The 24255-nt window shown below is 39.5% G+C and overlaps 1 protein-coding gene across 4 annotated transcripts in view; it reads left to right on the top strand.

The window, feature by feature from the left end:
• Nucleotides 1-24255, top strand: part of ATP8A2 (ATPase phospholipid transporting 8A2) — a 555453-nt gene that overhangs the window by 105246 nt on the left and 425952 nt on the right. For all 4 annotated transcript variants that reach the window (XM_088793294.1, XM_088793295.1, XM_088793297.1 and 1 more), the window contains 4 exons: nucleotides 21125-21224; nucleotides 21670-21768; nucleotides 22747-22792; nucleotides 23471-23511. In XM_088793294.1, the coding sequence (XP_088649420.1) occupies nucleotides 21125-21224; nucleotides 21670-21768; nucleotides 22747-22792; nucleotides 23471-23511 (286 nt within the window). The remainder of the gene's footprint in view (nucleotides 1-21124; nucleotides 21225-21669; nucleotides 21769-22746; nucleotides 22793-23470; nucleotides 23512-24255) is intronic.

Below are 24255 nucleotides of genomic sequence, written 5' to 3'. Positions count from 1 at the left end.
TTTAGTCGGTGTTGTCATCCTTATTAGTAAAATGGGAGGTGACAGACCTTGGCAATTGTCAGGTGATGTGATGACAAACAGCCCTTTCAGCAAAATCACATTTTGAAAAGTACGTTTCTGTCTTTAAAATAAACAAAAGATGGGGTTTTTAAAAGCCCTATTGCCTTAGAGGAACAATTTGTTCTCTTAGATAGTTACCGGTAGAGCTGACCTTTGTATGCAAGTTGTATTTTGGATTAATGGATTTCTGTGCTTTTGCAATAGAATATTTCATGGTTTTATTAGAAACCATGAAATATTCTATTGCAAAAGCACAGAAATTGTAATTCTCAGTTTCATAATTTGCTTGCATAAGGGCATAGACTTTATGGGAGGGCATGAGCACCCTTATAAAAGAGATTCCAGAGAGCTCCCTCACTCTTTCTGTCATTTGAGGACCCAGAAAAAAAAAAAAAAAAAAGGCGGTCTGTGAGCCAGGAAGTGGACTCTCACCAGACATTGCACCTACTAGCGCCTTGATCTTGGACTTGCCTGCCTCCAAAACTGAGAAGTACATTTCTACTGTTTATAAGCCACCCAGTCTATGATATTTTGGGTACAGGACAAGAGCCTGAGTGGACTAATACAGTAATTCTCCCTCAATTGAGTCTATAACATTTAAGGCATTCTTGTCAAAGGCTAGTGTGTTACAATACAGAAAATAACTCAAAGGAATGTGGGACTTAAATGTGGCTCACCAAGGTAGAGCTTTATGACCCTACTGTGGATGGAGTTTCTGGTTCTTAACCCCTGCCCATGTAATGTTTCAGAAGATGAGATTTGGAGCCAAACTTAGGTTTGAATCTTGGCTGTTGACTAGCTATGTGATCCTGGGCAAGTCACGTACCTCCCGTGAGAGTACTTCCACCTTTCTCAGTGCCCACTGAAGAGTCGTGTCAAAGGTTAATGGCCTGGCATATATTAATTACTCAATTCAATGGCAATAATTCTTCATGTGGGCACTGCCTTTATCTTATTATTCAGGAATTGTATAGCTATTATCTCAAACTCTGCCAAGAAAGGTACTGATTCTCCTCTCCAGTGTATTCTTTTGTTTAATATTTGTTGAGTAGGTACTTGGGCTTCTGAGTTAGTTAGGAAAATAGTAAACAAAACAATTAGATACCTTCATATGTCAATAAGGGCTACCAAAAAATACACAAGGGGATATAAAGAAAAGTCAGGTGGGGTGGGGGAAGATGAGCGAGTGCCTCTTGTGGAGGTGATGTTTGTGTCAAGATATGGGGAAGTGAAGGAGCCAACTGTTTAGATATGGGTGGGGGAGGAGGGCAAACCAGGCAGAGAAAGCAGTACAGGTACAGGTACTGGTGAGAGCAGGAGGGTGGTTATCGGGAGGCTGGGGCCAGAAGCATTAGGGTCTCACCTGGAGCAGCCTTCTTAGTTTTGAGGACCTGTCCTTTGGAGTGATGGCTGTCAGGAATCACCATCACCATCACAGCCCCGGGCTCTCACCCCGCAGTCCTGAGGCAGGATAACCAGAACCCCCCAAACACAACAATCCCACAGTTCACTAAGGTGTGTGTGTCAGGGTGAGGAAGAGTAAATTATTTCCTCACAAATCCTTCGCTTTAAAGATACCAAAGTGCCCTCTCCAAATCCACTGTTTGATCCTGTATTACTTTGCAGAATGGTGAAAATCAATGAGATATTCTTTTCCCCGAACTTGAAAAGAAGGGACAGTGTGGTGAGCTGGATGCCACACAAGCTATTACAAATTACTCGGGAAAATATCCAAGTCACTGCTCACCATAGAGAAGCCAAGTAACTCAGTCGTGTTATGATAGAACTTTTCTGAAGGTGTCATTGAAATAGTCAGGTGTCACATCACAGGATATGCATATGAGGTTTATCTCATTAAAAAACACCTTTAAACTAGCAAAAGGGATTTAAGTGACTTAATTAAATTTTAAAAATTCATTAGTGTTACCCGGTGGGTGTAGATGAGCTCCATAAGATTGTGTGTAGTGTTCATGCGATTCTAGAGAAATGAACTAAAGTGAAATTAAAGTAGAATATAGAGACTATGAGAGTAATACCATGATAATTTGAGGCTCAATAAAAATATTGAATTGAAACCTTTGTGTATACTTTTGTTCTTTTGAAGCATATAAACATATTCCATATGCATTTCTTATTTGTTTGCTTTATGTATTTGCTCACAGCTGAAAAATTAAACCTTAGTGTCTATTTGCTTCCATCTGTGTTTGTATTTCTTTGACATAGGTCACTCTTACTGTAGTATATGGCACTATTTTAGCATATGGTGGGTCGGGGGAATGGGGGAATCATAAAAGAGCTGCCCTGCCAGTGTGCTTTGAAGTGTACCACCCGGGATTTGCTTTATTTAGGCAAGGCAAGACACGCAGACACAGAAATGAGGTCTTAAAGGAAGAAATTTGTGCTCACAGCTCCCGAGATGCAGGAGACACATATGCCACGCAGGGCCACACGGGGAAGCACCAGCGTCAGAGAGGAGGCAGAGGAGGTGAGGGAAAGTGTGGGCAACAGCTCTTATTGTGGTTTCCACAGGAAAGGCAAGGAAGGGCAAGTAGACTTAGGATGGGACTCTTAGAATAATTCCAGTAGTCTCTGGGACATCAGGGCTGCCCCTGGGTGCCTGGTATCTGGCCCCGGATGATATGTGGGCAGGCTTGATGTGTGAGAGCTCAGAAAAGGAGTTAGATGAATGGCAAGAGCTTTGACTTTGTTGGTTTGCATATGAAAGACGTGCTCCTGGGGAAGTTGGGTGCTATCGCTAGGAATTAGCTAACTCTGGGGGGAGCAGTCCTTCCATTTATTGATGCCCCAGATATCAGAGCATCAAGAATGCAGAAAATATAAGTGAAATCATTTGATAATTGTCTTTCTCTGTCTGACTTACTTCACTTAACATAGTACCCTGTAGGTCCATCCATGTCACAAATGACAGGATTTTATTTTTTTATTGATGAGTAATGTTCCATTGTATATGTATCACATCTCCATCCATCTATGGATGGACACCTCGGTTGCTTCCATATCCTGGCTATTGTAAATAATGCTGCAGTGAACATAGGGGTGCATATACAAATAGTGCATGATTTCACTTGTAGTAGAATTTTAAAAAATCAAAACAAACAAACAAACAAACCAAACAAAACCAGACTCATAGAAACAAAGAACAAACTGATGGCTGCCAGAGTGTAGGGGAGTGGAGGGATGGGTGAAAACGGTGAAGAGGAATCGTGTGATCACTTTGCATGGTGACAGACGGTTACTAGACTCAGTGTGGTGATAATATTGTAAGACATACAAATGTCAAATCACTATGTTCTACACCTGAAACTAGAACAATATTATATGCCAACTATACTTTAGTTAAAAAAACATCTGGAAAAAATACAGAAAATAAGAAAATATAGTTAATACACGGTGGGAAGCCTTCAGTTCCCTAGAATCCAATGCAGACGACACATATGCATGAATAACCTATAATGGAAGATGGCATAAGATCAATGCTGAAGGGCGAGCTAAATTTTCTCAGACTTTAGGGAAGGGGTCATTTGCCTCCTGGGGCTCTTAGGAGAGGTCCCGAAGGATGGGTAGGACAGGCAATTGTGTTCAGAGGGGAGTACGATTATAGGAAAAGAGAAGGGAAATGTGCATGGTGAGTTCAGGGAGCAGGGGCGAGTGTGTCCGAAGCGATCTTATACTGGAGAGAGATCAGCGTTGAGAAAGACAATCCTGGAAGCAGAAAGAAAAGCCTCCCCTTTTAATGACAGGCTGCGGAATTCAAAGAGAAGATTATGGTTTATTAGCAGTGCAAGCCCAGGTCCCATGCCCCTGGCTTTGCCCCTGACTCTGATGCTCAAAAGCAAATTACTTAAGTATAATAATACGTTTTCAAATAACTAGCTATTATTTGGATCCTGGGGTGGGGGTTGGATATAATTGCGACAGGCAGAGCAGTCAGGTGTCATTGTATGTGAGTCAGTGGTGTTAATTAGGGGGTCTGAAATGGTGAGGGCTTATGGTGGCATTTGGTGTGAAAAGAAGAAATAAATGGAGATACTTGGCTATAGGATTTATCCAGAATTTATCAGGCTTTGAGCCTCATTATAATGTCCTCTGAGTGTTCCTAGAAAAATGAATTTACCGTCAAAGATTGAAGCCTAGCATGCTGCAGATGGATGTATGCTCATCTTTCTGTGGAGGGTGTCTGTTGTCATCTGGTTTACAAAAGAGACTAGTATCCAACAAAAGGAACTCAGAGTCTGGGGTGGGGCAGCTCTGGGTTTGAGTCATGCCTCTGTTCTTTGTCTTTTGGGTGATGTAGGCCAAGTTAACCTTTTGGGTGATACAGGCCAAGTTAACCTTTTGCATGATAGAGGCCAAATTAACCTTTGAAGCTGCCAATGGTACTAGCTGAGGTTAATCAAACCGGTTATATTTCCATGTGGAATAGCCCTCTCGGGAGCTGAATAAATAGGGAAATAATCTTACCACATGTAAGGTGGGAGAAGGAGGTTGGCCTGGTGATAACAAATGAGCTGTAATTGTCCTCTACAATTACATTGTAGGGGTTGGCCCGGTGGCTCAGGCAGTTAGAGCTCTGTGCTCCTAACTCCGAAGGCTGCCGGTTCGATTCCCACATGGGCCAGTGGGCTCTCAACCACAAGGTTGCTGGTTCAACTCCTCGAGTCCTGCAAGGGATGGTGGGCTCCGCCCCCTGCAACTAAGATTGAACACGGCACCTTAGCTGCCTCCTGGATGGCTCAGTTGGTTGAAGCACGGGCTCTCAACCACAAGGTTGCCAGTTCGATTCCTCAACTCCTGCAAGGGATGGTGGGCAGCGCCCCCTGCAACTAAAATTGAACACAGCACCTTGAGCTGAGCTGCCGCTGAGCTCCCGGATGGCTCAGTTGGTTGGAGCGCGTCCTCTCAACCACAAAGTTGCCGGTTCGACTCCCGCAAGGGATGGTGGGCTGCGCCCCCTGCAACTAGCAACAGCAACTGGACCTGGAACTGAGCTGCGCCCTCCACAACTACGACTGAAAGGACAACAACTTGAGTTGGAGGGAAAAAAAAAGGCCTGGAAGTACACACTGTTCCCCAATAAAGTCCTGTTCCCCTTCTCCAATAAAATATTTAAAAAACAAAAAACAATTCCTTTGTAGAGGACAATAATTACATGGTTGTAATTACATTGTTGAGGCAGTATTCATATAGAAGCTTTCCAGTTTTAAGAGTTGTACTCAGGTAGAAATTTGATTTTTGGATAAGATACCCAGCATTGATTCTACCCACGGACATTTGGACCCGAATCCATAAGAACGAAGCATGTATTTCCATCTGGGGCCAGGGCAAGGCCTCATTTGCTCAGTAGAAAGAAAGAACTTCCTCTTGATAGTAGTAAGATGTTGAAAAAATAATTGAAAACTACTGGATATTTTCTCTTGCGGTAGATCTTACAGAATTTGAATATTTGCCACCCACCCTAAGATGCTGACAAGGATAGTAATACAATAAATGGCGAAGAAAATTAAAGTCCTTGGGTTTAAAAACAAGTCACAAGGATGGAGTGTAACTGCCTAATTCCCACGGAGCTCTGGGCCTGTTTCCAGAATTCAGCGAACACCCACATGAGGATGTACAGGCATATGCACAACCTAACCTCTCACGGCCAAACGAGCGCTTATTAAGTTCTTCTCAAAAAGGATATTGAGATCATCTCTTGCTAAGGATTATTGGAATGTTGAAAAGCGCCGCGAAGCACCGTTCTATACCTGAGTTCCTCCAGCCTGAAGAGAAGATGACTATGCCATACGTGCTGTTACGTTGCGTACTGGAAAGCTTGTTAGAAGGCTGGTCACGGGGATTTGTGGTCACTTCCCTTACCTCACTCCAGTGGAATGTTGTTCAGTGGTGTTTTTCTTTTTTTGCATCTTGAACCACCTCCTCTTCCAATCAGGTTTTGGGCTGATTGCTGTCAGTATTTAGTATTGTGCATAAAAAAGGGATGAGGATTCAATGTTATAGTGGTAGAATTTTTCAAGGATTGGGATTTTGAAAAGGTAGAACTCAGTGGAACTCTGTTCTTCTAAAATTCTTCTTCATCTGACATCTATTCCTATGTTTTTTTGGAAGTTGTAGTTATGGGGGATTATTCATTCAGAGCAAATTTCTTTTTTTCTTATTTTCCTTCCTTCCTTCCTTCCTTCCTTCCTTCCTTCCTTCCTTCCTTCCTTCCTTCCTTCCTTCCTTCCTTTCTATTGTTTTAAAAGTATGTGATGTTCAGACTGAGTTCCTTGACAGTGTGATGGGAAAGGTCACATATAATCATCTATGGCTCCCTTGTTAATAGGTGCAGATCCATAAACAAACTATTGTTCTCATTAATCTGAAATCCTTGCCTGGGTCAGCGGGCTTGAGGCTATCTAAAGCTGTTAACTTTGGTCTGTAGTCTCAGAATCCCTTTTTTAAGGAGGACTGACAGCTACTGTTTAGCTATGGAGGACCCTACTGGTCGGCTCCATCTTCTCCGTATGCAGGGTACTAGCCTGAAGGTCGTCATTTTACCAAGGACAGTGTGTGTGTGTGGTTTAGAAGGATTGGACTGAGTGGATCTGAGATCGTCTGCTGTGCCCCCTGGTCTCAAGCTGCTTTTGTTTTCTTTAGGTTTGTTAGCCAGGATTTTCTCATCACTGGATATGGTGTGCGTCCTCCACCTCCCACCTCTGACCTATTGACATATACCTTTTCCTCTTCCAGTTTCTTTTCTCAAAACCGTAAAAACCCCTTTGATTTATTCTCACTTGTAAGATCATGTTTTCCTCCTTGGTGTCCCTCATGTAACATGGATGTCTGGTATTAGTCATAAAGTCTGAATAGTAAAACCATTTTGTATTTGTATAACTGCTTATACACATTAAAGACATTTTCATACACGTGCACGGTTTTACATTAATCTCAAAGACTTCTTAACACACAACTTGATACAAATACCTTAACTTTTTAGTTGATTCCCAACTCACACATGCTTTCAGTATATCTTCAGTATGTCTGACCTGGAGATACTTTATCTCCAGCTTAAGCTTTCCTGACTCTCAGCTCCTGAGGTCTGGCAAACCTCATTTATGATGAGAGTCTGTCCATTTATTTCCCTTTCAAAACTGTTGCCAGCTGGCTTCCATTGTTCTGGCTCTACATGTCTTATTATTATTTTATATAATATATACTATGCAATATTATATAATAACATTATTAAATAATAATATTGTTATATAACAATGTTGTTATTAAATATTGTATATTAATATTAAATGACTTAATATTAAAATATCACTATTAAATATTATTATTAAATATATTAAAAGCATACTCTTGTTTTCCTTTATATTCTCCGTACAGGTGTTCTTCCTTTCCCTAGAATTATAAATTAGCCATAACTTTTTGTGGCACAGAAAGGAAAAAAGTGGTCTTCACTTTGAGTGTCGAGGTAGAGGCGTAGAAAGGTCCAGGGGCTTCTATGAGCTGGATCTGGGATCAGAAACCAGCATTCCATACTCTGACTGGACTTCTTCTCTTTTATTTTTCAGAGGAAACTAGATCTAACAAATGCTTGATTACTGCTCAGTGTAGAGGACAATTACTTTTAGGTTTGTCTAAACTCTTCTGTATTTATCATAGATAATACCTAATTATGATGTCCAGAGCCTTTCCTGTTCTCATTGCTGAAAGCTGGTTATTTTTAGGTCAGCGTTCATTTAAGGGGAGGCTATAGATTTTTTCACCTCTCATTTTAGGTTCTTTCCTTTTATGGTTGCTAATATAATGGGTACATGATTAATGTCATAACCCCAAACACAAACTACAATATTTCCACCCTCTTCTAATCTAATCAATGTATGGGACAGTCTCAGTCCAATTAGAACCTCAATCCACGCTGACTCCCTTATCGGGCATGGATTGGGGACATGTGCCATCTGACCAACCTGTCATATATTCAACCAGGAGGCCATAAACTGTCTCAGACATTTGCTTATCTCAGGAAAAGCATTAAGGCAGATACTACCCACCAATTTTGTTGCTGTTGTGCCCAGTTAAAAAGGCTTGGAACTAGAAATAATGGTAAGGTGCTATTCTGGGCAGTCAGACGTGAGCTGAGGGTGTCTGGGGACGCTCCACTCCCCGATAGTTCCACTTCTTCCTGTGTGAACACAGCCAAGAATCTGAAGGGAGGAAGGTGTTTTGTGACAATAATGTGACAAATTGATGGAGTGGAGAGAACACACCCAGAACGTTGGCATTTGTGGAGCTGCTCCATCAGCCCTCGATCGCCTACGTCTGGAATTCCTGTTCTGAGGGTAAAATAACCCCCAGGGGCTTAGGTGACTTTAGATGAGTTTCTGTTTCAAGAAGCAGAATTCACTTTCTGATTAAGAACATTTTTATTCTAAGCAAAGTGCTCATTTTCTAAGTATTCACATGCATTCATATTGCCTTTCAATTTTTTTTTTCAGTAGTCATTCCATTCTCACTGGCTTTCGATCAAAAAAGGATTCTCTTATTAATGATATATAGTGTTTTTCATTTCAACATCTATAAGATTGAGAAATTGGCCAACATATTGTATAAATATTGTGGCTCAATCTTAAATTAATGACTTTTTGTTTTAATATATTACCACAGTCATACAGCTGTTTTGCCTCTAGTTCATAGTAATGGCTATTCTCCCAAATATATTCTATTTATCAAAGCATTACTACTAATTGGAAAAATTAATCATACTGCATAAACTTCTAGAGAAATTGCATATGTATTTTCCTAAATAGATGACTTAAACAGTTTAAGAAACCAATTTCTCATCTGAGAGTTTGTGCTTTATCACAAAGCACATGTGCATATGACTTTTAAAAAATCTCCAGAGACTCTTAGGATAGAACTACTTTCTCTATTATTTTATCAAATGATCATGTCCAAATCTGCAATAACCATTTTTAAACAGATATGGAAATTAATGTTCTTCCCTTAGCATTCTTTTTTATTTGTGGTGTTAAGTTTTCCATTGAGAACTTGGGCTTAAAGATGTATACATGTTCAAGAAAATTTGGAAAACAAGAATATTGAGGGAGGCATTACCTTACCAAGAGCCAGAACATATATAAAGTTACTATAAATTGGTATGGTATTGGCATAGGAATTGATAAAAGTATCCATGGAACTAAATACATGCCAGTATATTATAAAGTGGCATTTTAGTTAAGTGGAATGGATAATTGTGCTGGTACCATTTATTAGGCAATATGGCTGTTTGTCAGGATAAAGACAGAATTGGATTCCATCCTATATCATATGAAAAAATGAATTCTGATTGCAAAAATTAAAGACTGACATTGAAAAATCTATAAAGAGAATGTTAGAGACCATATGTGCACATATCTATATTTATATAATAGAAGTATGGGGAAGAATTTCTTTTTTTACTACATTTATTGGGGGTGACAATGGTTATTAAAATTACATAGGCCTCAAGTGTATATTTCTATAATACATCATCTATATATCACATGGTGTGCTCACCATCCAGAGTCAGTTCTCCTTCCATCACCATATATTTGGCCCCCTTACTCTCTTCTACCATCTTCCCTCCCCATCTTACCCTCTGGTAATAACTAAACTGTTGTCTGTGTCTATGAGTTTTTGTTTCTTTGTTTGTCTTGTTCCTTTGTTGCTTTTGGTTTTATATCCCACTCATACACGAATGAGTGAAGTCATATGGTTCTTGACTTTTAAGAATTTCTTAATACTAAACCATGGTGCTATAAATATTTTTGGACATCTACATTGTCCAATATCTCTTTGTATGTCAAAGATACCACTTATAAAAACTTAATATACAAATGAGTGGTCTAGAAAACTAATATAAATTAGGGTTAGCAGACACTACCAAGAATTCTTACAAATGGACACTGAAAAGACCACCAAACCAACAGGAAAATGGGTAAAATATATGAGGAGGTGATAATGAAGCAAAGCCATATAGCCCACAAATGTATGAAAATATGTTCGACTTTGCTATAATCAAGGAAATGCAAATTAACTTAACGATATATTATTTGCCATAAGGTTGAGTACTGTAAAAAGACTGTTAGTACCTATTGCTAGCAGGGATATGGAGATAAAGAATATTCCCTTGTATTGCTGGTAGAAATGTGAACTTTTAAAATGCTTTTGGGAAGTAATCTGCTATGTATTCAAATTAAAAATTTACAATCCTCTTGGAAGAGAAAAAGAACATTCAGTAGAAACTTAGGAAATTGAATAAAATCTTCAGAGGCGCTTACGATTGAACCATGTTTCGAAGTAGAATCTCATAAAAACTCACCAGCATTACGTATGAACATGAATATTCACTGGAGCATGTTTTCCAGTATAAAAGTTTGGAAATAAAGTTGTTGCTCATAGGAGAATGATTGAATAAATTACGGACTATTATATAACCATTAAAAAGAATGAGTTAGAGCTTTACAGAGATTGACTTACAAAGATTTTGCAGTGCTTTTCAGTGAAAGCAAAATTCAGAAAAAGGCATAATGTCCCATTTTTTTGTGGAACATGGACAGCTCTCTATATACGTGAATAAATGTGCATGTCTGTGTAAAATTATATGAGCTTGGAGAAGATTATGGGAGGGCATAAAGATTATTAAAATAACTGTATTTGTATTAGATTGTGCATATATCTGCAGAGGCAGATGGACTTGAAGCTAATGGAGCTTAAGATCCAGGACACCTGCCTATCCCGAGGCCCCGGGAGGGACTCTACAATATTTTCACCTCGCCAATGCCTTTGTATAACTTAAGAAACAAATTTGCACCCTGATTGGGTAAGACCACTGTTTCTTTTCAGTCAAACTCCCTCTTTGTTACACTTCCTCTCCTCTTAGATGGCAGTGTGGTGGCGTTTTAGGGTCTGGATAAAGAAAAGCTGGAAGTAACATTGTGTTTGGATCTAGAGATATATTTATGCAGTATGCAGTCACTTTTGTGAATAGATAAATTATTATTATCTTATTAGCTGTCCCAGCATATGATTAAGTATCAGAAATGCTCCTACTGCTACCTCAGCTGTTGTGATAGGAGGGTGTAGAATTAGAAGTATCAAAATATCAGTGTGACTTAACACTTGAACTGTGTGAGTCATACTTGAGAAGCAGTGTTTGAAATGTGTGGGGCCAGAAGCTAGTCTGCAGGGAAATCTTCCAGAATTTGTTACACTTATAAAATAAATTTGATAAGAATTTCTCTGACTTCTCTGGCTTTGACAATAATCATAAAAATGTACATGATGTTACTGTTTATGAATTATAAAGCTGAAAGAAACATTACCAAAGATCAATGCAAAATAACTTATCAACCATAGTTAGAGGAAATAATGAATTATCTTTATTTTTTCTATAAAAGCTATTACAAAATTGTTATGTAAGAAGTGATCTATGCAAATGAAATAAAAATATGGGGGCAAAGTATTATAGAATGTCAGATAGTTAGTAAAAACACTATGTTTTCTGGAAGTTGCAATGTAGTATACTTCAGCTTTCATGAATTGTATTATGTTGAGACCCCCCCTTCTAAATAAGTATTCACTTTTGTGCTCTATTTTGTTTTTCTAATTCTGTATTTTTCTTAAAGTGAGATCCCCCAATTGTATGTGTATTGTATGCAAATTATAGCCAGGCCCCACAAAATCTGGATTTAGATTTTTAAAAATTTATCTAACTGGGTATCTAATGAGTAAATTAAATGAAAAGATGAACAAACGTTTTAGGATTACTTAGGAATGAACTACAGTAATTTGTGTTTTTATATTAAGTGACCTCGAGTGAATATGCAAGGACCAATTATTAAAATAAAGTCGTTAAAAGCTTAAAAGTTGTTCCTTAAACAATGCTTCTCCGGGGATTTGTGTTAGAAAATTATTGAGAAACTTCATCTTCATCTGGCTCAGAGCTGCCGCACCAGGAAGGTTTACCTGGCGGAAAACGCTGCTATGATGTCTGGCCAGCAGAGGGCACTGTGCGGCCGGTCTGAGGGGTGCGGTGGGGAGAGGTGGTTAATAGAATAAATACTTGATGTGGACAGCTTAGAGCTCATGGTATCAGAGGAGAGGAGGTTCTTTCCCTGTCCCCCCAAACTCTCTCCCTCTCTTGCTCTCTCTCTCATACACACACAGTGTGGAGATGAATGGATGGGTTACAGATTGTGTGCTGGGTAGACATGAATAGGGAAAAGCTTGCTAGAGAAGATGACCCCTTGGGCTGTTGGCTGGGAAGAAGAGAAAGCATGTGGTTTGATAAAAAGAAGAAAAGAAGATGTTCTAGGAATTTGGCAGAGGGTTAAAAGCAGCAAGAGAATTTAAGAGCAAATGCTCTTCAGGATAAAGTGATTTCCATTTAAGGGGGAAGAACTCGACTCATTTTTCCTGTGGGCTGAGTTATAGGGTAGAGATTCCTGTGTTGAAAGCCAGACTGCTCTTCTCAAAGGAATGACTGCATAAAAGTTTTGTACGCGATTGTTATACTAACGTATGTTTCGTGTTAGACTCCTATAGGGCAGATTAGAATTTCCATTCCTTATCCATGGCCGAGGGCCCAGTTGTTGCTGGCAGAGGAAGTGACTACAGGGATTCATATTGGATACGAGTGGTTACTAGATCTTCTTGGGATGGGAAGTAGTATAAGAATAAAATACGTCTTTAGCCTAATTTCATGTTCTAATAAATAGCTCCTTATGTATGACCATTCCTGAAATTAGCTAAAAATAAAAGATCTGACAGTTCCTTGGCAGTTATATCTGTATACGTGCGTTAATTTTTATTTAAAATATTAAGTTATTAAAATAATACACATAGGTAGTTAAAAGTTGAAATGGCATGGAAGCTTATGAAAATAAAAATCAACTTTAGTTCTCCCATTTTGGTTCTGTTCCACCACAGGCTACCACTTTGAACTCTTTCTGGTTTTAGTTATTTTGGTGTTTGCCACCATATTTCTAAATTAGGTTTAGAAATGATCTCTCTGAATTCTCTTGTAGATGAAGATTTAACTTATTTACCTTGGGGCCAAGTAGTGAAGTAGTATATTTGTCTCTTTTCTAGTGTAACTTGCTTTTCCTACCTCGTTTTTCTGTGGGAACAATTTTTTTACATATCAATCCTTATTTTCTCCATCAGATTACTATATACTTATACTACACAGTATCTCTATATTATAAAACTAATCTCTCAGAATAATCTCTCAGCTATACTATTTTCTCCCCTAGAGTCTTCCGTCCCAGGTAGACTGATTATTTTGAAGATGTGTTGTAAAGTGATCATCTCAGAACTTTCTTGCTACCTTCTGGAGTTGGAGTCTCCGTTTTTTTTTTGTTTGTTTGTTTTTTTGATGAGTGCATGTGTGTTTGCTTTATTGATTAATCTCTAGTATTATTGAAGCACATCTTGCAATAAGTAGAAAGCTTACATGAAAAGTAAATGTAAGTGTCTGATAATTTGGCTAGGTATAGAAATCTGAAGTGTTGCTCTAGCTATTTATGTTGCTATTAAGAAGTTCAATGTCATATTGATTTTTCCCTTATAAATAAGCTATTTTTGTGAACTTGTGGGATTTTTAAAATTAGGATATTATGTAATTTCAAAATTTTGGTATAGTTGTCTTGTTTTGGGTACTTGGTGAGGCCTTTCAACCAGAAACCTTATTTTTTAGAGTTCTGGGAAATTTTCTTGTATATGTTTTAAAGCGTTCTTTGTCTGGTTTTCGTAAAACTCAAAATGATTGGATATTGACTCTCATATTGGTACTCTTAAATCTCTCTCTCTCTCTCTTTTTTTTTTTTTTTTTGCATTTTTAATCTTATTTTTTTATTCTGCTTTTTGGGAGTTTACTTTTATTTTTCACTCCTATGATTACACCATCGTAGGCTATCATACTTCTAATTTTCAATAGCTCTTTTATTCTGTTACTTTTTAAAAACAGCACCTTATTCTTGTTTTAGATGAATGCATTATCATCTTATAACTCTGAGGATGTTAGCATTTTTAAAAGTATTCTTTTAAAGTTTGCTGCACTGTTTCTTCAAGTCTTCCTTTTTTCTGTCTTCATTTTTGAATCTCGTTTTCATAGTGGGAACTTTCTACACATATGTGGCAATTTTCCAGAGAGAGAGCATAGAAGAATGATGGGGTGTTCTGAGTATGGGTCAGATAGCAAGCTTTGCTTTTAGGTGAAAGACTTTCAGACATGAGTATGTGGAGGATTTTGTTGTTTTCCTGTCTTCCTGTGAGTTTTCAATGGTTGTCCAGGGAATAATCTTTGGATCTCTGGCCGTGGGTGTAGCCATCTGGCTGTGTAAGGTTTCTGTACAGCCAGGAGAAGGGGGCTTGTGAGAAAGGAACAATGCTGTTTTTTAAAAGCCTTTTGCTTTTAGTCCTCTATAGTTTATCTCGTGAAGTTTCTCCACACTCTGAACCCTGATCTGCTGGGTCAGATTCTCTGTGTGGAGACTTTCAGTGTTTCCCTTCACTTCCCACTTTTGCCTCAGTCCCTCTTCCATCATTGGTATCTCTGCCTTATGAGCCTCCTCTGCTTTGCAGGCTGAAGCCCTCCTCTTCCTGTCCACAGGCCCCTCTGACACACTGAGGTTGTGTCTATTAAGTGACGGTGATGGTTGATTTTATTTGTCAACTTGACTGGACCACAGGCTGCCCAGATATCTGGGTGTTTTGTAAGGGTGCTTTTGGATGAGATTGACATTTGAATTATAGACTCATTAAAGCAGATTGCCCTTTCTGGTGCGGGTGGGCCTCATCCAATCATTTGAATAAAAAGGCTGAGTAAGAAGGAGCTCCTCCTGCCTGATGGCCTCAGAGCTGGGACATCGTCTTCTTCCTGCCTTTGGACTGGGCTACACCATTGCTCTCCTGGTCTCCATCTTGCCGACCCTAAGTCTTGGGACTTGTCAGACTGTATAATTGTGTGAGCCCATTTATATTAAATCTCTAGGTACATATGCTGTTGGTTTTGTTTCTCAGGAAAACCTTGACTAATGCAGTGATCCTCTCATTAGAACTGAAGTACTCCCTTAAAAATGGATTGACCTATCTTTCCAGAAAACCGTTCTAAAGTAGGACCCATTCTTCCTGCCTCACACGTGGCGCAGGGCCCTTCCTCAGGCTGCAGTCCCCTCTGTGGGCTCCTCTCTTGCTGCAGCTCATGCTCAGAGGCATCTTAGAGGCATGGAGACAACTTTCTTGCCAAAAGCAGAAAGGCATCTATTTTAGGGGAAAAGTAATCTCCTTGGCTAATGATTCCATCCCTAGTTTTTAAAAATGTGGCTGTATATTTTTATATTTCTTTCTACGATTTAAGTGGTGCCTGAGGGGGCAGAGGTGATGAATGGTTGTGTCCATTTTATAATTGGGAATCAGAAGCTGGGTACCCTTTACACAGGGCCTTTACTGCTGTTAAAATCCCAGCCATAAAGACTGTATCCCTCACGGCTCTGTATTAAATTTCAAGTTGATAATTACATGGGTGTGTTCACGTCATGAAAATTTGAGTTGTATAGTTAGTTTATCACGCATACTGGAAAGTGTGCAAAACCTAACAGAAAAATCTCAATTAGAAAACTTTTGAATAGAAATGGTGGCAATGATATGTGAAATTCACAAAAATAAAAGGATACAACTTGCCTTGGGTTTCTGGTATCTGTAAACTCTTTCGATTCTTTGCAGCAAAAAAGACTGAGAGGCTTGTTTTATAATCAGACCTAAATGAAATTTTTGTGCGTTCTGCATTCGTGAACTCTGTATACTCTTCACTTCACCTCCTGCTAGTCTCTCAATTTGTGTGCTTTAGTCTAGCATTGCATGTTGATCGCGCCCATTGTTAAGGTTCCTAGAATCTGCCTTTTTGGAAAGTGACCTTTTAGACTAGTTATGATGCCCTCCCCTTGCTGCCAGCAAAACCACTGCCCCTCATGTGAGACCAGAGACTTGGAGCGTAGGACCAGGATGCATCAGGCATTTCTATGTTGATACTTGACTTCAGACTCCTGTTTTGACTTGTAACGTGTCAGCATCTAGGACAGCCTTAAACTTTCCCCTTTGATAGGGTTCATTTCATTGGGCTTAGAAAGAGCATATTGAATCCTGAGTGAAGGGCCAGTGGTATTGTGATTAAATGCAATAGATTTTGACCTGTTTTGCCTTTCTTTTGGGATAGTTGTAGAATGGGGCCTGAATCACTTCTGTACTCGTTTGCCTTTATGCCACATATTTTCATAATAAACATTTCTTGTTTCTTTTTATTGAAGGTAGAGAATCTTATTGAAAATGATCCTGTGTGGGGTGGTGGTTAGCTCAGTTTGTTAGAGCATGGTGCTACTAACACCACGGTTGCCAGTTCGATCCCCACATGGGCCACTGTGAGCTGCACCCTCCTTAAAACAAAAAACAACAACAACAAAAAGCAACAACAAAAGAACAAATGCAGACAAACAAACAAAAAACACAGAGAGAGAAAAAGAAAAAGAAAATGATACTTTGAACTTTCCAGTGCAAAATTGATTGAGTCTCACAACTCATTTTCATTTGATTTTGTCAGAAAGTTCACAATTTTCTTGTAAAGCAATTGAGTAAAACCTGCTTTTCAGTGGTGCCACATGTAAAGATATTAGCCATAAACATCTAATGTCTTGCATTTGGAACTGCTTATCTAAGAGTTAGGCACAGCGAGAGGTTTGCCTGGCTGCATGCTCTGTGCTCCAAGTATTATCTTCTTCTCAGCCCGCATTTCTGTGTGAAATAAACTGCCTCATGTCCACAGCTCATTGACTTCAAACCACAACAAAACATGATGTAGAAGTACAATAGGAATAAAACACGCTATTTAATAGGAATTATAGGGAGTCTGTAATTTATGAATTTACGTTTAAAGGTATTTTTATAAGCTGGTCGATTAAAACCCAACTCATTTTTCTCCTTGAATGTGTATTGTAAAGAATTGGTTGCAAAAGCCTATGTGAGTCATAGGAAGGTGCTACAGAGAATTCCAGCACTCACAGTACCTGGCTGGGTCCGATGAATGCATTCTGGGATAAGGCTCTGGGATAAGGCAGTACCCCACACTTTCTAAGAAATAGGAAGAATGTTGAAAAATAAAAATGTCAATATGAGCTTATTAACCTTTTATTTGTACGTAACTGGTGACATTTCAGGCGTTTAGTAAAATGAAGTGAGCATTTCTAATGAGGTGGTCACATTTGAATATTGACAGGTCCTGTTTGTCAGCAGAAACTTTTGTGTTTGAGAGGATTTTCAGACTATAATTTGGGAGGGATGAGTGGCAAAGCATCAGGAGTCAGTGTAAGATGGGGAGGCCATTGGCTCTGCTGTCTATTGGCATGTCCTCTTGGGTGACGCCCAGGTGTCCATGATGTCAGTGGGACGTCATTTCAGTGGGGGTGGCAGAGGGCCCACTGGGGGAGGCCTTTGCCTTTACTGGTCGGTCTCCTCTTCTTTTATGTGAGTTAGTTTAATGCACTCTTCAGGGATAAATGAATTACACTGCTTATGAGGACATGAGCAACCGTCAGTTAATACAGAACTCCTTGCCGAGTGACTATTTTGAGAGGACAGGGTTGCATGGCGTCTTACAGGGACCTGGGTAGAATGGAAGTTTTCCAGAACATGGTCATGGAGCACTGACTCAGCTCACACAGTCAGCTTCTTGTGGAGAGGTTTAAAAGGGCCGTCCACTCTCGCAGTCAGTATTGAGCACTTACCGTCACTGGGTGCACACAAGAAAGGTATTTGTCCTTGTGATGCAGGAGAATAAACACAACGATGATTGCTTTAGGTTGTCTGTATTCCTCAGCGAGGATGCACTGCTCACATTTTGAAGAGTGTTAAGCTAGTTTAGTTTCTGGGTTTCCCGTAGCTTGTTTTAAGGGGAAGTCACACTTTGGCTCCTGCATTTTAGATTTGCCTTTGGACAACAGTTCTCAGCTTCAATTTTTCTCACAGATGGAAAAGTTATACTCAGACATCATCTCTGGGTTCTTGCTTTGTGCTGCACTGTGGAGCTCAGACTCTGGAGTGCTTTGTGATTTGTGTCAGGGAGGTCGCCCCAGGTACACATTTTTGTCAGGTTCTATTGTCTAAGGGTTGTTTGCCACACTTGCCAGATCCTAAGAGTTTACTAAGAGGAGCATGTCCACCATACACATCACCAAGTCCTGCTTCTAACTGAGTAAGGTTTCTCAGGGGACAGGTTTGCACGTTGCTGTTGCTGTCAGATCTTGTCTTCTCCTGGGAATCTTCTAGAGGCATCCTATCTACTGAAGACAAAAAGGCCAGTATGTGAACCTGAGATCCAAGGCTCAAGTTGATCCCTGTGGTCTCTCTCCATGTTTCTCCATGTGGCCCCACCCACACGCCCACTGGTCCCGCCCACACTGCCCCGCCCACACTGACCCCACCCACACCACCCCCAGTGGCCCCCCCCACTGCCCCACTGGCCCTCCCCCACACTGTCCCCCCCCCACACTGGCCCCCTCATTGCTCTTCCAACAGGAAGAGCAACGGGACCTCTCGCCCTCAGAGTTTCTGCACTTGCTCTTCTCCGTGTAACCATAGGGCGCATTCCTGCTTCTTCACCCCCTTTAGGGCTTAGCTCACACATCACCTTCTCACTGAAGCATTCCCTGATCACTCCATTGAAAATAACATCCTTTCCCCTGGTTTCCACCAGTGTATCTGTCACTTTGTACCCTCCTTCTCTTATCCATTTTCCTCCACAGTATTTATCACCATCTATCTTGCTATGTATTTTTAAAAATCTTATTTCTCCTGTAGAATGTAATGCTCTCGAGGGTATGCATTTTTGACCAGTTGGTTCCCTGCAGTGCCTAGCACGGTGCCTAGGACAGAGATAAGGATCAGTAAATATTCGTTGAAGAATGGATGGATTTTTGACAAGCCCCTGGTCATTCCTCATGTCACCCAATATCAGGAAACACTAGTCTAGCAGGTGTTTAGAGAGAAACTGAGCAAACCACAGAAAACATTTGCTTTCTTCTGGTCATGTTTCCTGTTCCCCAGGATCGAAGGCTTGTTAAATGCCTGGACTCACTTGTAACCTCTGCCTGTCCTTGCCGTGGACAGCCATCCTGGCAGGGGATGATGACACATTGAGTGTAAGCGGGAATCTTTTGGAGGTGACTAATTCACCTTGGGGAACAAATTGTTCTACTGGGAAGCGCCTTCATTTGCACATTTCACCTGGTACAGTGAATGGTAAATGTTTCCAAGCCTTTTATATCTCATAGTGTTTAGCTGGATTGACCTCAGACAGCAGATTTGAACGAAGGTAGTTGTCCTTGGACTAAGTGTGGTTCTTGGCCCAGCATTGGTCTCACATGGGAACTCCCTAAAAATGCAAAATCTCCAGCCCTACTGAATCAGAATATGCATGCAATGGTTAATTTTATGTGAACTTTGCTGGGCTGTGATGTCCAGATATGTGGCCAAATTGTTGTTCTTAGATGTTTCTGTGAAGGTGTTTTTTGAATGAGATGAACATTGAAATTGGTGGATTTTGTGGAAAGCAGATTGCTCTCCATAATGGGTGGGCCTCATCCAATCAGTTGAAGGCCCGAATAGAACAAAATCTGACCTCCCTGGACGAGAAGGAATTCTGCCAGCAGATGGCCTTCAGACTTGAATGATAAGATCAGATCTTCCCTTAGGTCTCCAGCCTGCAGATTTTGGACTTGCCAAGGCTTGTGAACCAATTCCTTAAAGTAAATTTCTCTCTCTCTCTATGGATATATACTCCTGTCGGTTCATTTCTCTGGAGAACTCCAGTGCAGTACATTTAAACAAGATCCCTAGGAGATTCATATGCATCTCTAAGTTTGAGAAGCACTGCCCGAAATAAACTCTCCTGGTAGAATGATTTTGATGGGTACTGCCTTTAGCTGTATTTTTATGTGTTTAATTCTGTAACAGGACACATGCAGGTTGTATATTAAAGTAATTATTTTATTGTCATATAGTAGCCATCTCTTGTCATTTTCTCTGAAATATTGATTATGCTGATTCTACTTCAGGATGAAAATATTTTAGACTCATTTTTCTAGTTCAACTAGACTAAAAGTTAGTATGCTTTCCCTCCCCCACCCCAACCCTCTAGCTTTGGTTTCCTTACATAAACAGGATGGATCTCTTTCCTGCCTAAACCTTGACCTTCATGGCCGTCAGACACATTGGGTTCCTTTAAGCACAATTAGTGTTTTTCTCAAGTGGGAAATGTTCACACGTAGGTGGGTCAATATGCCACCTGTATTTGTGTGTGTCTGTTTTATACAGATGGAATCTTGGGTTCAAATGTTGTAGTCAAACTATCTTATAAGATGCTTTATAAAGTCTTAAAAAGTGTGTGAATTTTCGTGTTTCCTTTATTGATCAATGTTGGTTGCTTTATTTCAGTGCCCAACGCAGACATAAAGGAATGCTTTGATGTTCCATTTGACTTTGTCCTCTAAGCTTCAGTTAAGGAAACTTGGTACTATGAGCTATCACATACACGAGTTTGATATATTTTCCCCTTCTCTTTAATGAACTTAATGTCAGCTAGTTTATTCTGTCTGGCAGGATTATACGGTGACATCTTATGACCCCATAGGACTATATAAGTGAGTAGGGACTCCATGTAAGCAAATTTTCTAACTAATTCATTAATATTCCTTTTAGTGTAATATATTTTAAGTTTGAACTGTTTTATCAGTGGTTTTCATATAATTTTTCATGTATATATTTAATACCTTAAGCCAAAGAAGGCTACACATAAGCAGGCTAAAAATAAGCTTTGTCACGAGAGGGCCAGCACAGCAATTTACTTGTCCTGCATTTTGAAATAGTTTGTTTATAAAATCACTTGTAAGATTTTTGAGACTTTGTGTTTTCCTTTTTTTTTTAGAATTTACACCTATAACTGATAGTAGGTTTTTCTTTGTACTTACAGTACGGCCAAGTACAGCGTGTTGACATTTCTACCTCGATTCTTGTACGAGCAGATTAGAAGAGCTGCTAATGCCTTCTTCCTCTTCATTGCCTTATTACAGGTAATATTTCTTCAAAAGTTATTTAAAATTCATAACCATAATTACATGCAAAATGAGGTTTTGCTGAAAGGTCCTTTAACTGAAAAAGTGTCATAATATGCGAATGTAATTTGCTTCCGTCATCCAATCATTACTTGTCTGAATGACCTTGCGTGAAGGCAGAGTCCTTTACCTATGTCTTAAGGAAAATTGCAGTTACTAAAAGAGGCATGGAAAAATGGCGTGAGGGTCGTATTTTCAACCCTTTTTCTGTTCTACACATAACAATAAAATTTTAAAATCATGTAACACACTTAGCTAGTTTTTTAAAATAAAGTAATTGTTTTGGTGTCACAGAAATGGAACAGAACCGCGAAAGAGTGAGTGGTGAGTGTCATAATTTCTTCTTTTCCGTCGAGAGTATTTTAATTTGTCAACTTCCCTCTTTTGGTCTCTTATCTTTCAGCAAATTCCAGATGTATCTCCAACAGGAAGATATACCACCCTGGTGCCATTGATCATTATTTTAACAATTGCAGGCATCAAAGAGATTGTAGAAGATTTTGTAAGTTTTTGCTTTTGGATCATGAAAACATTGTGATGACTATAACTTATAACTCATTTGGTGCTTTGGCTTTTTTTGTTTAAGACAGCACGTTGGTTTGTAGCTTAACTAGCCCTTCAAGGTTCATGATGGTATGTTTTGGGAGGGAACGAGTACATACAGTGTCCTTAATATCCGTATATTGGCGCAGCAGTAGTTCCCGCTATGTTTTCTAATATGAGTTCTCTGGAGCCCCTTTGACCTGTTATCACTGCTGCTCCCTGCATCCTCCTTTAGAGCTTTGCAATTTGGGTTGCAAGTGAAGGGCTCCATTGCTGTCTAGCATAGCATCACTGTGCTGGCTGTGCCCGAGGTCATTTTACAAGAATCTCCCTCCTCATGCGTATCTCACTGTATCTCCAAGTCCATTGATTACAACCATATTCACACTCTCCTTTTTTCTCTCTATCCTCTTTTCTAGCTTTCTCTGCACTTTCTCTCCCTCCCCCCGCCCCTCCTTTCCCTCTCAGGCTCCCACTTGCAGTCTCTAGCACACCATCCTATGCAGATTTTTCTGGGAATAGGTAAATGAATGAATGTAATTAATACAAATCAAAGCAATGGTACTTTGCCCCAGAAGTTCTTTATCGAGAAAATGAATTCAGTTGTTGTTGTTGGGTTTCTCATACTGAATGATTCTTTCATTGTGACCGAAAACAAAAGAGGAGGTGGAAGTTTCATACTTCAAGGTGCTTATTTGTTGTTAGAACCAAAACACAATCATTGAAACCAGGTTGGACGGCACCTCCATTGACTGCACTTGTCCACTGAACGTGGCGAGCGGTGCTGGATCACCGGCCACTAAACTGGATTTTACAGCCTTAGTGTTGTCGGCAGTTGGTGTCCTTGTCCCCTGTTTTCTCCTGATCTTTTTGTTTGTGGTTTCAATTATTCATCTGGAACTTTTGAGTCTAAGATCTTTTTTTCTTCCTGTAACAGAAGCGACATAAGGCAGACAATGCAGTTAACAAAAAGAAAACGATAGGTAAGATACCAGACTGATCCCTTTTTCCACTAGAAAAACCCAAGAATAAGACCTGTATTGAAGGAATTTTAAATAAGTAATTGATGATAGTTAGATAAATTGGGGAAAATTATCTATAAATACTTGAAAGAAATAGCAAAATGGCAAAAAAAAAAAAAAAAAAAAAAAAAGCAACAAAAATATGAGTCCTGGCAATTAAGATTTAAATGGGATTTGTGTATTTTAGAATTTTCAGGAGTTGGACACATTTTAGATCTAAAAAAGTCCAAGCATTCGTATCCTTGGCTTATAATTGCTCCCTACCTCTATTTACTTTCTATTGTATTGACTTCTGTGTTGTGGGTTTTTTATTTATTGTTTTGTTTTCTGTTTTTTTTTTTTTTTTGTAAATCTTGTAATAGCAGGATGATTTTTTTTCCCTTCTGGGCTAAATATGAATAGATTTAACTTATATACATACATCTGTATTTATATGGATGCATTACTGTATATGTAGTACATAGATACATAGATTGGGCTGTGTTTTGGGGAGTGGTGATATTATACTTTTACGTCTAAGGATATGGTGTGTTGGAAATAATAAGTGGAATTTAAAAAGGAGCCCTGTGAATTTTGAAAAGCTGCTTTTATCTTGATCCTCACCAGGATTAACTGGTATTCTCTTTTTTTCTTTTTCAGTGTTAAGAAATGGTATGTGGCAAACCGTTATGTGGAAAGAGGTAAAAACTGATTTTAAAGATATACCAGAAAGTATTGGTTTGGAGACTTGTAATTAATTGCTAGTCTTGATTACAGTATAAAGTTTGTTAAGACATAGGTCATCTCCTTTGAATGTACGTTTTACCTGGAGGAGTTTTCCCACAAGGTTTCACTTCGGACTGATGCGGTTTTCTCTGTTTCTTGCGCCTTTTTGAAGGCACTCACGGTGTCAGTTCAGAGTTGTGAAGTTCATTGCCGCTGATGGATAGTTCTGAAATCTCAAAGCATTTTCTACTTTCTAAGTCCAATGTGAGAAACATTTTCCCTGGTCTTCTGTTCTCTTAACCTACATTCAGTTTTTAAAATTTTTTTTTGAATTAGATATTCTCACTTCTAACGTTTTTGGTGGAAAGAGTTTTGGGTTTATGATTACCATTAAATATAAAGAGGTGGGGTAGTGGTTGGAACCATCCTGTGTGGATTCCGAGGCAGGGGTGGTCGGGTATGGTCCGAGGCAGGGGTGGTTGGGTATGACCAGTGGTGACTGCTCTTAACTTTACAATAGCGAGAAAGCTTTGCGCCACAGCCCGGGAGGCATGAGGTCTGCAGGGTTTGGGAATAGTGTGGTTTTCTGGTTGTTCATAGTGATGAATAGAAAATTTAGAAGAAATATGGTGTGCTATCTTGGTTTCTTGTAGCTGATAAAATTAGCTTTTGAAGTGAGTCTCTGTTTTAGCTGGACCTTCTTAACAGTCACAAGATGT

The sequence above is a fragment of the Rhinolophus sinicus genome, chromosome 16, assembly GCF_057876585.1.
Source record: "Rhinolophus sinicus isolate RSI-liver-muscle chromosome 16, RSI-T2T, whole genome shotgun sequence".
In the NCBI taxonomy this organism is placed as follows: Eukaryota; Metazoa; Chordata; class Mammalia; order Chiroptera; family Rhinolophidae; genus Rhinolophus; species Rhinolophus sinicus.
This window is presented reverse-complemented; position numbering and strand designations above follow the sequence as displayed.